At 36.4% G+C, this 15,729-nt stretch overlaps 1 protein-coding gene across 1 annotated transcript in view; it reads left to right on the top strand.

The window, feature by feature from the left end:
- Nucleotides 1-15,729, top strand: part of nrg3b (neuregulin 3b) — a 231,349-nt gene that overhangs the window by 181,803 nt on the left and 33,817 nt on the right. The window contains exon 3 of the mRNA XM_055022620.1: nucleotides 4,473-4,546. Within this exon, the coding sequence (XP_054878595.1) occupies nucleotides 4,473-4,546 (74 nt within the window). The remainder of the gene's footprint in view (nucleotides 1-4,472; nucleotides 4,547-15,729) is intronic.

Here is a 15,729-nt window from a genome sequence, read left to right as displayed (position 1 = left end):
AGGTCATTACCATTTGTGGGATTTTTTTTCCCCCCTCTTTCAGAATAAAGGAGGAGTGCTTGTGACTTAATCAGATATTTGATGTTTAAATAAAACCCTACGGATTCTCAAAGTTTACATGTGGTTGCTGAGAATATGAGAGGTTCCTCATCTCTCCCACCAGGGCTTCCATATGTTATCCCATGCAAAGTAGTTTAGCATGTGATTATTAATCCAATTCCTCTGCTGACATTTGGACTAGTGCTTCAAACAGCTTGTGGCATCTTTCAAGTCACATTAAAATGCTCAATCAGATTTAAGGGTCTCCAATTACCATCTCCATGGTGATTAGAGCTCATTTTAAGACGAATGCTCTTCACATAATTACCACAGAGAAGGCTTTTGCGTATTTTTCCAATAAAATGTTATTCAGTGTTCATTCTGAGAAGCAGCGTGATCACAGACAAAAACCCATGTGAAGCTTTTCAGGAAATTGTGTTTTTCTAGAGTATCTAGAATAAATCAAGACGACAGTTGATTTTCAAATAGTTTCAAACCTTTGTCCTTGCTCAAAAATAAATTATTTTAAGATTAGTTACTTTATGATAAATCAATCATTCTGTGAAAGTCGGTCCAAAAAGTATGAAGGGGTCAAATCCACAATCTTTGAACACTTACACTGTTTTTGCTTTGTTTTAATAATTTTTCTATCAACTAATTAGGATAAATCAACGCAGTACTGGAATACACAAATACAAATAAATATTTTACATTTTCAAGTGATCTATTATTCTCTTGTTTTCACATGTAATTATTTCAATTGGAAACAACTTTTATATCACTGCTATTTGTTGCAACGTAACAAATTTGTTCCTATTTAAATATAAAAAATAGAGAATCCTCCCTCAATCTATTGTTTTAATAACACAGTACACACTGAACCTATTGATAGGAATTTAATTGATTTATTGATACTCAGAAACACATTATTAAAAACAAAACATCTACTATTTTAAAGTGCATGTATCACATGTTAATTATGTCAGTACCCATTATCTTCATGGACTCAATACTAGGCCTAGTTTTTTTTTACTTCTAAAATATCTGCTGTATTCCTGTCATAAGCTTTAATGACTGCAAAACAATGCCTGTTGTATTCCTGTCATAAATTTCTATAATCTTTTATCAGCCTTACTGACCCTGAGCAGGCAGGGTTGGGTGAGGGGGGCCATTAATCAGCATCTCTCTTCATATTTCTGTCTTTCTATTTCTTCCCATTTCTAAATTTGCGCTTACCAAGACAAATAAACTAAGGTACAAAGGTTAAGCAGGCTCTGGGTCAGTTCTGCTCTCAACCAATTTATTCCCCTATTTCAGACCTTTGTGTTCACGAACAAAGAAAGATGGTAGCAATAAATCATTAGGAACACTGGAAGCTGTACCTATTCCTGAGGTTGAACTGTAACTATATATATATATATATATATATATATATATATATATATATATATATATATATATATATATATATATATATATATTTTTTTTTTTTTTTTTTTTTTTTTTTTTCAGAACCAGCTTAGAGTTAATTAATTGTGTGAAGTATTCTGACAGTATTCTGTGCAAAACCTGTGATCTTGCACTTTTACTCTAGCACTGGGTGTAAATTGGAAAACTGGATACAGAGTGTTAGCCTTCTAGCTTTTTCACAAGGATGAGTGTCCGATGGCTTCTCCATTCCAATGCAATGAACCTTCAAATCTTTGCTGCTCCGTATTCACAAAAATTTGTGGATTTTTTTGTTCATCATAAACAAATAGCTTCTGCAGTAATGCTAAGGTTTCTACTGTGTGTTTATGTGTATTAAATGATTTCTGCATATGTCTGTAGGTCCATAGGGAGAAGCCAGAAGAACTTGATTCTTTCACAGATTATTGCTTTTTTGTTGATGTTTTTTTTAATACTGTCATGGCATAGTTTTGGCAATTGTGTAAAAAAAAACATATTGTTTATAAAAGTTATGTAGTGCATATTTTACGACTCGTTATCAAACCCTCTTTTTGATCCCCATTGGGCTCATTGACTTTCATAAAATATGACAAATTACGCTATTTTTTGTGATGATGATTTTAAAGAATATTTCAGTTATTAGAAAATTTTGCCGTTTGCCAGTATGTATTTATTTAAAGCTTGACTCTATTTTGTTTTCTAACTCTCTTGGGTGCACAAACTGAAACATGGTTGGCATGAAATGTTCCATAGCTGGAAAATATATCAGTATAAAATTATACGAACACAAAAAATTGTGAAGCGGCAAAATGGCAACACGTGAATACACGAAGGTACAAATGGGTGACATTTTTGAAAGACTGCTCAGGAAATTCTGCACCGGTTTTGCATTAATAATTTTCAGGCTTATTAGGCAGAGAAAGTTTGACTGCATGGGAGAAACAATGACAGGAGAGAATCAAGTCTTTATCCCCTGTTGGTTCCCTGAGCATAAAACTATGAAGGATTTTGTGTATTTGGCTGATTACTGCAGAAATGAACTGACACAAAGGGTTTGAGGTTTAAGAAATTGAGTTGTTAATTCTAGAATATTTTTCATGCATAATTTAAAAAGTAATGGGCCTGACATTTGAAAGTGCAGTTATGGATTTACTCTGCCATATGAAGAGGTTGTTTCTTTCTTTGAGTTTTGCTTTGAGAGGTCATTGTGACGAGACAGGTGCTAAATTCAGTGCATTTACCTTTTTATTTGTCTCTTCTTCAGGAGGTTTCATATTTCTTATTTTGTAAATTGCAATTATTGTTTTAGGTTTAAACCCCCTGAAAGTTTGTCAACCGTAAGTGGCACTAATTTAGTTTCCAGAACTACCTGTGTTTCTTAAAAGGAAGAGTAACAAGCTAACAAGGAGCACACAGCAACATGTAGGGGAGGGGAAGAGTGATGCTACTATATGCTCCATACAGTGGGTGAAAACGTCAGTCACTCAGTTATTGTGTTAACTGAGTATCTTAGATATTATGTTTGTGTTCTTGGCTAATACAGACCAATCTATCCATCCAGTGTCTACACCTGCTTGTCCTTGAAGGGTCATGGGGGATTATCCTGCAACAAAAAAAAATGTGACAGTGAACAATGAAATGACCGATAGAAGCATATTTGGTCACCATGCCAGTGAAACTTAAAATTTTGTTTTATTATTTTTGAATAAAATTTCTTGACAATTTCGATCATTATCATGTAAATGCAAAGTGAAGACAGTGTTTCATATGAGACCTTAGTAAAATCACAGGAAAGCATATTTATTATCATCTATAGTCCTGCATAACCAAAAAAAAAAGAAAAAACAAACTGAGCTGAGACACTGAACAAATACAGCTTAAACTGCAGTCTGAGATGTACAAACAAAGAGTCACAATGATCTTACTGCAGTTTTCATGCAGAACTGATGACTTCTACTGTTTATTTTATTATTTTCTTCTCACTTTTTCTTTCTTGGTGTCGCTTTCTCTCTTAGTCAAACCTGTTCTTTGCTTGTCACTTTGTGGTGGATTACCCTGGTCATGAGTTTTCCGCATGAGTATCGATTGACAGCATGTGTAAAGTAAGCTGAAGGCACTAATAAAAAAATATGCATACTACTAATAAATGGCTCACTTATGTGCAAGAATTAGTTAAAATGGACAGTCAGAAAGAAATCCCTTAATTGCCTTCACTAAGCTTTGAAACAGGATTTGCTTGCATTACGTCCACTGTGAAAGGCAACATAAAATGCCTAAATCTCTTTAAGACATGAAGTATTCAGGATGATTATATCAAACATTATCTAAAGAAAGTGGCTTCAAGCTATGATTTTCTCAGAAGGCTTTTGTTTAAGATTTGGTGAGAGCACTGGAGGTAAAACATCCAATTCTTTGCAATCTGTAATTATTGCAGTTAAACAGCCTAACAGAATAACATTTCTTTGATAGTTGCAGGGAGTTCTGTATGCATCAACAGTGCTTTCATATTTACTTAGTGATGAAGGAAAATATTTGGAAGGAGATTGGACTGTGTTTATTCAAGTGCTCCAGCTATGGCAGCCTTCCTTCAGCTGCAGATCTTATGGCGTCTGTATCATGCCAAGAACTCTTCAGCCTGTTTTCTTCCACCGGGACCTGGCATTCCTGTCTGTCATGTGCTATCAGTGAAGCTGCAGGCGCTCCCCAGTCCTGCCCAGCTCCTTTCCCCTTTTTCTCGTTCTTCCCATTCCGCCCGTATTCAACACCGTCTCTGTGTCTTTCCCCCTCTGTCATCCCAGCTCACAGCAAGCCATCTGCTTTGTATCGTTCATCCCTTCATCTGTCTCTTCTAAACTTGCCTCATCTCAAAGTCTCCTAAGATGATGTTTCCCTGCTGAGCTTTGGTGCTTTTTGGTTGAATTGTCTCAATTTGGATGTTATGTCACACTGTGTGACTTTTTTCTTGTCTTCTTTTTGTCTCGTAGATGTAAGGAAGGCTACCATGGACTACGCTGTGATCAGTTTGTTCCCAAATCTGACGCCATCTTGTCTGATCCAAGTAAGCTCTCTCTTATGTTTATTTTTTGTATGGTGATATACATTACCATGAAAATGTTATGTTTTTGGACCCTTAGCTAAAGAAACTCAAGAACAGATGAGAAACAAAATCATTGACATATCCCTCTGAAAAAGACCACTAAGCAATTTTAAATGCATTGAGATTCCATCCAGCAAACAGTGTGAGCAAAAAGTCAGGAGCATCTGACGTTGTAAAATCACTCAGAGGTTCATCCAGAACAACATCTGAAGCACTGCAGACATCCCGATTCTTGGTTAAGCTAAGCATTCATAATTTGACAACAGAAAGCAAACTGGGCAGAAATTTATGAGAGTTGAAGCAAAATCTGCAAGTCCAATTCCAAAACTGCAGAATAAGGCTAGTTTTGTGCACAAAACTGCCATCCATTATGGATAGGAGGATAGATCAAAACTCCTCCACAGGAATATAAAAGACTCGTTGTAAGTTATGGTGGTCGATGGCTGTCATTGCTGCCAAGAGTGACACAAACAGATATTAAGTTTATGGGGCGATTACTGTTCTCCATGCTAAGTTTGTGATGTGTGAGGTTCGGAAAGAGTCAGTGAGCTGAATTCATAAATTCCATTCATTATATCAAAATACAGCTGGTCCATTCTGACATGATGCCTTTAAGAGCTAACAGTCACATGGCAAAAAGCAACAATTGGCAACTTCTTTTGCCAGCCTCTGTCTAAGCTACGCCCCAAAGCCTAGTGTGTCATTTCCTCTAAGGAGATTCTCCTTTGCATGTAATTTCCTGTAGGTTTAGCTTAGAAACAAGCTATCCGAGATAGAAGAAAAACACAGAATTTATTTATTCTCGACAGTTTCCTCTTTTGGGGTGATATAAACATCACCCCACAACAATTATTAAATATGTCCGTGTGTTCTAAGCTATCTAGCGGACCGCTCCCTCCATCTGTCACCAGGAATCTTGTCCTCCTCCACACATCTCCAGTAACACCCCGTGGTATCTTAGTGTTGCCACAAGTCAGCACGATACACTGCAGCAGCTTAAAGTGGGCCAAGACAGCCAGAAACTGCAACACGATCAGCAGAAAACAGAAACTCCAGGGTGGTGCAGCTGTTGGAGATGGTAGACTGGGAGGGCTGCTCCTCAGTCATTAGCAGCTTGTCCGACCACTGCTCAGCATAGTGCCACATGTCCAGCCTTAGGGTCTAAACCATTTGAAAATTATTGACTAATTTAGACGTTACAATAGAGAAAAACCAATCAGCAGCATAATATGAGCATAAACAATTTATAAAACTAGACAATTTCTAGAACCTCTCCATACTAATTCATTGTTTCTTCTCTGGATAGCGTTGTGATGTCATCAAACTATTTGCCAGAAACACTTGAATGTGAATTCCAATTCATTTATGAAATTCGGTTGCCCATTTATCGCATATCATTTGGCCTTCTTTTCCTGAAAATATAATTAAATTATCAATTTGGAATCTATGTTACTATTTCTAAGATAATTTGCTTCAAAACTAAAATATTTTGAGATGTTAAACAAATTTTCCAAATCAGCTGCTTACAAATCATAATAAACTATGAGATGTTTTAGATTTGAAGTTTTATCAGTAATGTTTTATCTCTATATTACTTTTCCACACACAGGCAGGTTGCTTTGGAGAGATTTTATCCCCTAATTAAATAAATCAACATTTAAAAACTGTTGACACTACTTTATTATGGCACTGTACCGCAAGAAAGCAAATGCAGAAGAATATCATGCCTTACGTATATTATGACCTAAATTCATTTTGTAACCAATGCTAATAAAATGTCAATATGTACAGGCTAAAAACTCTTTAATTCAGACTTTTTTTCTTCTTTAAAATAAGTAAATGTCAATTTCATAGACAAAAATCTCTGTAAGATTTTAGAACAAGTACGATCCCACTAAGAAACATCATCCTGACAGACATTTTGAAACATTGTCGCAGCAGGAGTTATACTCTCAATGTTTGTGATGTCAGAAAAACAAAGACAGAAAATACTTTGATCGAGTGGCACTGCTTGATAGATTGAAAGATGCAATTTTCACACAAATGTTGAAATTTCAAACTCTAAAACTAGAAATGGTGACAGGGAGGTTCTTAAAAGTTAGAAATCAGAGTGGGAAAGTCAGACAACAACCCCCTGTCACAAAATCTAATTTGGCCACCGTGTTTGTAGAATGCTGTGATGGTCACAGTTGGTAGAAAACACTGCTTGAGTAACACAATATTTAATAATATAAAACCCTTTTTGTGTACATGATGATTCAGTCTTTGAGAATAAATTTGTATTACCTTGCATTGCTAACAGTAGTGGTCTGATCAAATCAACATTTGAACTTCAGTTCAAACACCAAATGTGAACTTCACAAACTCACCCTGTTTCAGGGAGTGACTTGGCTCCTTTACTCAGAGAGTGAGAGAGAAAACTTCAGTGCTCTGGCTTTCTGCTTCCACTAAGCCCTTTGAGAGTCCATTAATGGGGTCACAAGCTATTGCCTCGAAGCATGTTGATACCCTCACATGACACACAATTTTCACTCTGGGACTCATTTTATCTTCTATAGGAGTATGTCAGTTCTCCTGTTTAACTGGCTTAGGGAGCTTTTGTGTTATTTTAGCAAAAACTAAAGCTTAGTGGCTTTTGTGGACAAACACAAACACATATGGGCACAATTTATTTGGATGTACAATTATATGCTGCTTTCTGTTTTGCTAATCGTAATAAAAAAAAAACACAAAAGTCTGTAAAAAAAAAAAAGTCCATGGACTATAAATACTTTTGGATATCATTTGAAATTTAATCTACATGTGAGAAATACAAAATAACAGAACCCGACTCTCCCACTCAACAGCAGTAACCAGGAGTTACAAAGCTGCATTCGTTACAAAGCAGCAAAGACTCTATTAGTGGTGTGCTGCAGCTGGATTAGTTTGATTCAGTAATTACCCACGTTTTCATCCAGTGGCCCCATAAAACAATGGGAACAGCTATTAGGAGGCCATCAACCGCATTTAGGAGGTGTGGTCAGCTAGGCAAATTGTCGCTTTTACACACAGTGAAGTCCTAAATTATTTCTTAGCAACCTGTTATCTGCTAACAGGCATAGAAATTTCTGAACACATTTTGTTGTGTGTGTTTGTGCTTTAATTGCTGTGATTTATCACATGGCATGTTGTGAATAGCAAAACTATTCAGTCATTTTCGTACAAACGTCTTGTTATAGATTAAAAAACAAAAAGTGACTAAACATTTTAAAGTCTAAATGAACAAAGAGAATAATGATGCCTTCAAACGCATGCCCATATTGCTAAACAGCTTTTGTTAATTTAGTATTTGTGGTTCAAAGCAAGTATGTTTGGATATTGGCATTGATTGTACATTCATTCACCATCTAGCTATACTGAAAATAATGCCGTTGATTGGCTGTACACCCGAGAATAGATATAAGACAGCTTCTCTGTGCACTGTGCTTCCCAGTGCACATTAATGTACATTTGGTGTTTGAACTGGACATGAGACCTTTCTCATGTTTTCACTCATTTCAGTAGTTTGTGGCCTGTTGTGGTCCCAAACCCTCACGAATCCTCATAGTCTCCAAATAACAGTTTTAGTCAAGTTGTTTGAACCAAACTCGTTCTTTATGGATTTTGCTTTGTTCACTTGTTCATAGTCATGTTGGAACATGAACGGGAAAACAACACACTATTCCCTAAAACTCAGGGGACTGAAATTGTCAACAAATATTTTCATGTTTTAATGCTTCAGATCCTGTTCTCTAGGACCAAGAGACTGGGTCTAATCCATCAGAAAGAGCCACACCCCATAGTCCTCTCTGCACTAAAACCAAGACTCCTTCATTGGATTGTGAGAGAAAGAGAAAGAGACATGATTCATCCCTCTGGAGAACACATCTGCCTTACAGTCAAGAGGTGGCGTTCTTTACACCTCTGCATTCATGTACTGCATTGCACTTGTTAATGTAAGGCTCGAGTCCAGCTGCTCAGAAAATCCATTACATACCCTCTCTGTGCACTGCTCTAGAGCTAATGTGAAGGTCACATGAAATTTGGAAGTCTGCAGCTATTGACTCTGATTTTACCTCTACCACTTTGTGGCTGAGTTACTGTTGTTCTCAACCACTTCCTCTTTCTGATAATGCCAGTAACAGCTGACTGTGGAGTATGAATTTACCAGTAGCATCCTGGAAACTGACCCACTCTTTCACAAATATTGTTTTTGAGCTGTCTGCATGCTAGATTTTATAGACCTTTGGGAATGAAAACAATTAAAACACCTGAATTCAATAATTGAGCGGCGAGCAAATCACTTATACAGTATTAGGTAGTTATTGTTACGCATTCATCTTTCAAGAAACAGAGGGGAGGACACAAAAAATGTACTGTGGATGACAACATTATAATTTAATTTGGTTTATTGATCTACCATTTTCTATTCTTTTTTTTATGCTCATTAATTGCATCTTTGATTATTTTTGGTGTCCATTTTCCGTTTTAAGCTAAGAACATGTTCAAGTATGGAAGAGCAATGTATTAATTATCATCAATTATCATGTATTATAATTTACCTGTTATTTCCTAAACCTAAAATCTCCCCAGAATAGCAGGATTTATAGTAAATTCATTCCAACTGAGCCATTTAATAGAGTTTATAGTTTTCGAAAAACAAAATAATATGCATATTTATGCACAGCAGCTTTCACCAAAAATCCAAAAGATAAACAGCAAAGATTTTAAAGAGCAATGAGGCCTATTTGGATCTATGTTGATAGAGACTGATCTAAAATTTACCCAGATTATGGAGGGTTTGGGGGATAATCCGGCTTTCTAAAGCCAAATCATGTAATGATATACACATACATGCACGCACTAACAACAAATACAAGTGGAAGAGGTACCAGTGGAATTTGTTTCATTGTGTCCATGTGTGTCTGTTTTTATATGTGCAAAGTTTACCTTTTTGTTTGTTGAAAAGGAGGAATTATACACAAATTATACTGGGGAGTGAGAAATAAATTCTCTCTTCTTGCATCCGTTTCAGCTTTTAGCTTTATTTTTCTTTCTGAGCATCTCACAGACACAAATCTTTCCTTGCGCCTTATCCTGCTTTTGTATTGACTGGAAAAAGACTCAAAAGAGCACTCTGTTCCCGACTTTGCGGGCAATGGCACTTCGTCATTCTCACATCTTTACAGAAGGGTGAGAAACAGAAGCTGTTGTGCATATCACAGAAGCACAGGGACAAAAGGAAGAAGACCCTCCATGTCCAAGTGTCCAGTTTGAATTCAGCTGAAAATGAGTTTGGAGGAAAGTACCAGAGTCTAACAAGTCGGTGCACCAGGAGGAAGTAGTGGGGATCTCTAATTGGAAGAATTGCAGGGCAGGAAGACAGCAATTTAGTTTGTGCTTGGTAAACAACCTGAACAAATTTGTTTTTAAACTATGGGTAGGATTGGGGTTTGCCACTGGTAAGGTGGCACCTTTGAGACTGCAGAGGAAGAACATCAGGGAGTTTTTAGCTTTACATAGTGGAGAAGAAAATAACAATTTGAAGTATTTTTCTCCTGTTGATATTCAGCCTGGAATAAGAATCCACAAAGGACATTGAGTTCAGCTACACATATAGGCTTATCAATTACTTGCTCATCCAAAAGAAGATGGGGATTAAGAATTGATTCACTCCTTTCATTGTCTCTCCACCTCCGGGTTGCTACTTCCTAATCGAGCCAAAAGCGCTTCACATAATGCCCAGGTAGTCTCCAAGCTTGCTCCAGGCTCCCATGAGATGCCACAAATGATTCCCCGGGGTGATTTGAGTCAACACTGCCATGTATTTTAGAGGCCGCACATATCATGATTGGTGAATTTCCTCAGTCAAGGCAGCGCCAGAGGAAGGGACGTGCATCAGTGTTGTAATGACATCATCTGCTGAGGCTGTGAGAGTGAAGGCGATTTAGAGAAAAGAGTTGCTCGCTGTTGCCTAGGGTGATCGCAAAAGAAAGGGTTGAATGGATAATATAGATCAGGTAGCATCAGGATGATACTGTGTTCACCTCTATGGCCTGGCCAAGTGCCTGCAACATAAAAACAGTAGATTGCTATAGATGAAAAAATGCAGTTAGTTTTTTTTTTTTTTATCATGCAGTAAAATCTAGATTTATTTTCTCCAAGGGAAAAAAAAACATTCAGTGTTGAGGTTTGATTGATCGTAGCTGCTTTAGACATGAGTAGTATCTGGGAGGTTGTAATAAATCCAGCTGAAGTCGTAAAATAATCCTCAAAGCTGATGAAGGAAAATTGAATCACTGTTTTATAAAGACTGAAAGACTGTTTTATTTATCTTCTGTTGTAAATTTCTTTCTTTACTCATCTGTTCACTTGCATTTGATCAGATTTGTATGATGTTATTGTTCATTTATAATTATTTAGAGTTGATAAAAAATGAATAGGTCTTTTATTGGATGAAAATAATCATACACTTCTGACATATCTTAAAAAAATGTATTTAATTTATAAAGTGGAAAGAAAAAAGCAATAGCAGAAAATAGAAGGTTTGACATCTCTGCTGTTTTAAACAATTGTACTAGAGTATAAAGAGAGAGGGAACTTTGACCATCTCTCCTTGCACAGTCTCTACAGATTGCGCAGTCCTGGTGCTTTCTCAAGCAGTTTACTCTTTAGCCTTTTATACGACTCAGATACCGTCTAATGGGTGACATGGCCCCAAGATGCCACTCTTTACTGCAGTTGTCTAACAGTGAGCTTTGGAGATATTTCTACCTTCCTCTTTGTGTGACGTGACAAAACAGACATGTGTTCAGCTGACTGGCCAGTGGCTATAAGAGAAATGACCTTCGTAATCATATTTACGGAAGCAGAAAGTTATGTTTGGGTTATGTTTACCTTATAGAGTGATTAAGCTATGGCAAAACATGTGGCAGTAGTGATTTTGAAATGAGTAATTCCTTCTCATTTTTCAACACAGTAAATAAATATACAGAAATGTAGAGCACATTTAGAATGAATTTAGAAACAATCAACCTGTAATTCACTTTGATAGTATATTACAAGAGTAAAAGATTCTTTTTACATTTTGTCAAGTGGTTGGAATGTTATGTGACTGTCTAATGGAAAGCAATGCAAAATGGTGAACAAATGGTGAACATGACAAATGTTTATGGTTTTAAGCATGATCAATGATAAAAAAGGAAAAGTGTTGACTGCATGTTCATTCAGTTGCCCTTTTCTTTGACATCCCCTAAACTAAAGGGGAAAGTACTTATTTAGTATATACTTTTAGTATTTGTGTGTTATTTACGGTCAGTATAATTATAGCTGTTAAGTGAAAGCATCAGAGATTTATTAGAGAACATCTGTGAAGAAAAAGTGTCAGTAAGACCAAGGAAAAAAGTAGAAAAGCCCAGCCAAAGGTCTTTGAGAGATTTTAAGCAATTATAAAGTGTAATCCCTGAACTTCTGAAGGGTTATCGTTAAATCTATTGTTCAGAAATGGATTGAATGATGATGCAAACGCAGATCTCCCAAAACATTTGTGTCCACTTGAACTGACAGACAGGGAGAGCATTATTTAGAGAAGTAAATAAGATGTCTGTGGTAACTCAGAAGACCTACAGCTTAGAAGGGTGAATCTCTGACAAGACAAAGCTACAAACCTGTGGCAAGACTTAAGCTAAAAACTCACTAACACTCCACATTCAACCTGACTGAGCTCTGGTAATTTTGCAATGACAAATAAACAGATCAAGACTCTTAACACAGTGAAGCTGGGAAAGATGCCCCACAAAAGACCTGCAGCAAAGAGGTGAATACAAATGCTCACCACACTTTTCAGTTTTATATTTATAAGACTTCAGACAACTACTTATCATTGTTAGAGAATTAATTTTCTTTGTATTGTATCATTGTTGTTAGCACTGATGCATCAGGACCTCTGTGCTGCAATAGCTACAGTAATGCAACACTTCTTAATAGATTTAGATATCTACATTTCCACAAGTAATTTGGTTGTTTTGGTTTTGTAATTTCCAATTTTATATTTATATATTAAAAGCTTATCTATTTCATCCACGGTCAATAAGTTGGTAGATTGGCCAATAACTACTTCAGCAAAAGGCCTGGCTCTCAATTAGACCATTTATTATATCATACAGAAATGCAATTACAGCTGTAAATTATGCATTCTGGACAGAATAATGCTTCCTTCTAACAGATATAGATAGGGGTTTGTTGTTGCAACCGATAAAAAATACATATTTTATGATAACAGTAATAGTTTTTCTGCAGTATCCTAGTGATGACTTCTGGAAGTACATTTGTGCTTTAAGCACAATTTTATAATTATGATTCTGTCATTCTGTTTCAGAATTGAGCAGTTGTATTTAAGAGAACCATTTAAACACACAGTGCATATTCGTTTGTCTTGTGCTCAGATTTCACAGCTTTAACAGATTTCTAAATTTTTCTTTCTGATATGTGGTCTTTTTAACATACCCAGCACATAATCTGTCAAAGTTTGGCAAGCTTCGCTCTACTTAAAACTCTGACCACCTCTGTCGGAAAAGCAATTACCAGTGAGGGCTTCATTTTAATTTAAATAAGATTACATTACAGTGACATGAAAAAAGGGGGACTGTCAGGATGGGAAGAACATGAGTGCTCCCTTTTATCTGTTTCCCCAGCACTGGGATTGTGGGACAGGACTTAGCTGTGTAAAGAAAGACTATGTGTGTCTGAGAGAGTGAGACAGAGGGAATAGGGACAAAAGGTGTTTCTGAAAGGGTATCTGTTGCAGACAAAGAATAGCAGGCAAGAGAACAACATGCCATGTGGATGCACATGTATGTAAACGTAATTTAGTGTGATTCATCCTGAAGCAGCCAGCTTGTGAAGAGAACAATTACTGCAATGCCTCAGGCTCAAATCAATATAAAAGGCCTGTGCAAAGAGGCATCAATAGCATAAAGCTGCATGATATGTCATTTTTAACTTTTATTTTCACGATCCCTAGCCTAATCTTCTTTCCCCCTTATCTCTCCTGGTTTCTGTCTTCATTTAAGGCTACTGCAGGCTGGGGAATTCAGAAGATCATGCTGAAGCATTTTAAGCATATTTTGGGGGTTTGCTGGCTCATTACAAGGTGCAAAAGAAAAAGTCATTGGGGAGAAAGTTGTCAGAAGAAGTTTATGGTAGGATTGCAACATATGTTGTACCTATAAGACAAATTCTAAGCAGCAAAATGCGTTTTGGCTCCAAAAACCTTTCTCAGGTATCAGAGTCAGTTCATCCTAAATTTTCCGACTTGGGGTATCTCAGTTGTTGACACCACAGATGCTTCTGTGGAGTCAAGGGAGAGGCACGGGGAGTGATTTCTTCATGTTTAAAAAGATGCAAAAGATACAAATGTAAATGTTTTCTCTGTTAGCATTTAGTTTTTGATATTATTGGCCATTCTGATAAATGCTGTGGAATTTATTGATATGCATGACCTGACAATTATTTATTTTTGTTGAGAATAAAAATATATGTAGAATGTGATACCATCACAACCATTATAATATGTAGATTAGTAATTTAATCATTTGTTTGGCATCATTATTCTTTCAAGAATCAGACTGCCTTGTATTCCTCTGTAAAAAATATTGTTTCACAAGAGCAAGTACACAAAAACCATAATACAGTTACATATGGGTAATAAGGTTTGTGTGTTGTCATTCAATATTTTAATCCTGACCTGAATAGGGTGGCAGGGGATGAGGCAACAGTAGAGGGTCTGAGTACTCGTAAAATATTAGATTTACCTTTATATTTGCAAACACAACAGTCAACTCTGGCCTCTAACGAATAACCTCAGATTGTTTTACTGTTGTCACATTTTAAAGCAACATTAACTTTTAATAATCACATTCAGCAGCATCTATTGCAGCACAGGGTCAAAGCTTTCATTAAAGAAAGATTTTAGACTTGACTTGACAGTGTCTGGGAAATGTGTTGTTCATTGAAATAGCAATTAATTCTCAAAACTGTCAATGCAGTATGTTTACCATGGCATTTAAGGACTTTTCAAAAGAAAATAAAGGTCTCCTTTCACAGACTGAATAGTGTTGAAGGTTCAGTCAGTTACTCCATAAAATGGAATTTTGGCTTCACACACTACAATGGAGAAAAATACAACTTCTTGTTGAGCCTTGGTTTAATAGAAAATCTCTTCCACATTTCAAAAGATTGCTTGTATTGTTATTGTGTGTGTGTGCGTGTGTGTGTGTTTTAGAATGGACTTGCTGTGAAACCACTTTTTTGTTCCGACATCACTGTTTTGTGGTCCCATTATTTTATTTCTTTATTTTATTTTTATTTTTTTATTACAATTGTAGGTGCTGTGTCCTTAACTGGTTACAGCTGCATGAATTACAAAGTCAAAATGATGGGTTTGCAAATGATAAGCACTCTTATTTCACAATTAAACATTAACAGATGTTCAAGTTGTAGCAGACTGTGCTGTAGTTCACTTTCTGTTTTTTTTTTTTCATTTGACTTATTATGTAAAATCGATGTTTTGCATAATTTATATTTCCTTTTGAACTTTTACTGCTTCTGTGAAGAGTTCAAGCACTTCATAAAAGCACCTGGCCATTTTCTGGGAATGTGTTACTGAGCCATTTCAAAACACTCCTCATTATTAGGTCACTGCCCTGTTACTTTGCAACCCCAGCCGAGCCGAGCCCCAGCTCCAGCTCATCAGCTTTGTGTATTTTGCTCAATGACTGTTCTGTTGTTGAGTTACCATTTAGAAACCAATTGGTGCATCCTTGATGGTTGTGCAGGAGACCCAACTTTCTCTGCTTCTGGGTCTGACTCACAGTAAAAGATGTAGTGTTGTACAATTGTTTGCAGCCGTTTTCACATGTGTAAAGTGAATGTAAACGTGGAGTTGGACTTTATGGCCAGCAGCAGCTTATTTGGATTTAAATTGACAAAAGGCTCTAAAGCAGCTCATTTTGAAAAGAGCTCACGACAGGCTGAACGCAGCAAAGTAAAGTGAAATTTAATTAACAGAGAATGATTTTGTGAAAATAATTAAATGAACATGTTTTGTATAGTTTGTAGACCTATCC

The sequence above is a fragment of the Poeciliopsis prolifica genome, unplaced genomic scaffold (assembly GCF_027474105.1).
Source record: "Poeciliopsis prolifica strain line A6 unplaced genomic scaffold, Auburn_PproV2 SCAFFOLD088, whole genome shotgun sequence".
In the NCBI taxonomy this organism is placed as follows: domain Eukaryota; kingdom Metazoa; phylum Chordata; class Actinopteri; order Cyprinodontiformes; family Poeciliidae; genus Poeciliopsis; species Poeciliopsis prolifica.
This window is presented reverse-complemented; position numbering and strand designations above follow the sequence as displayed.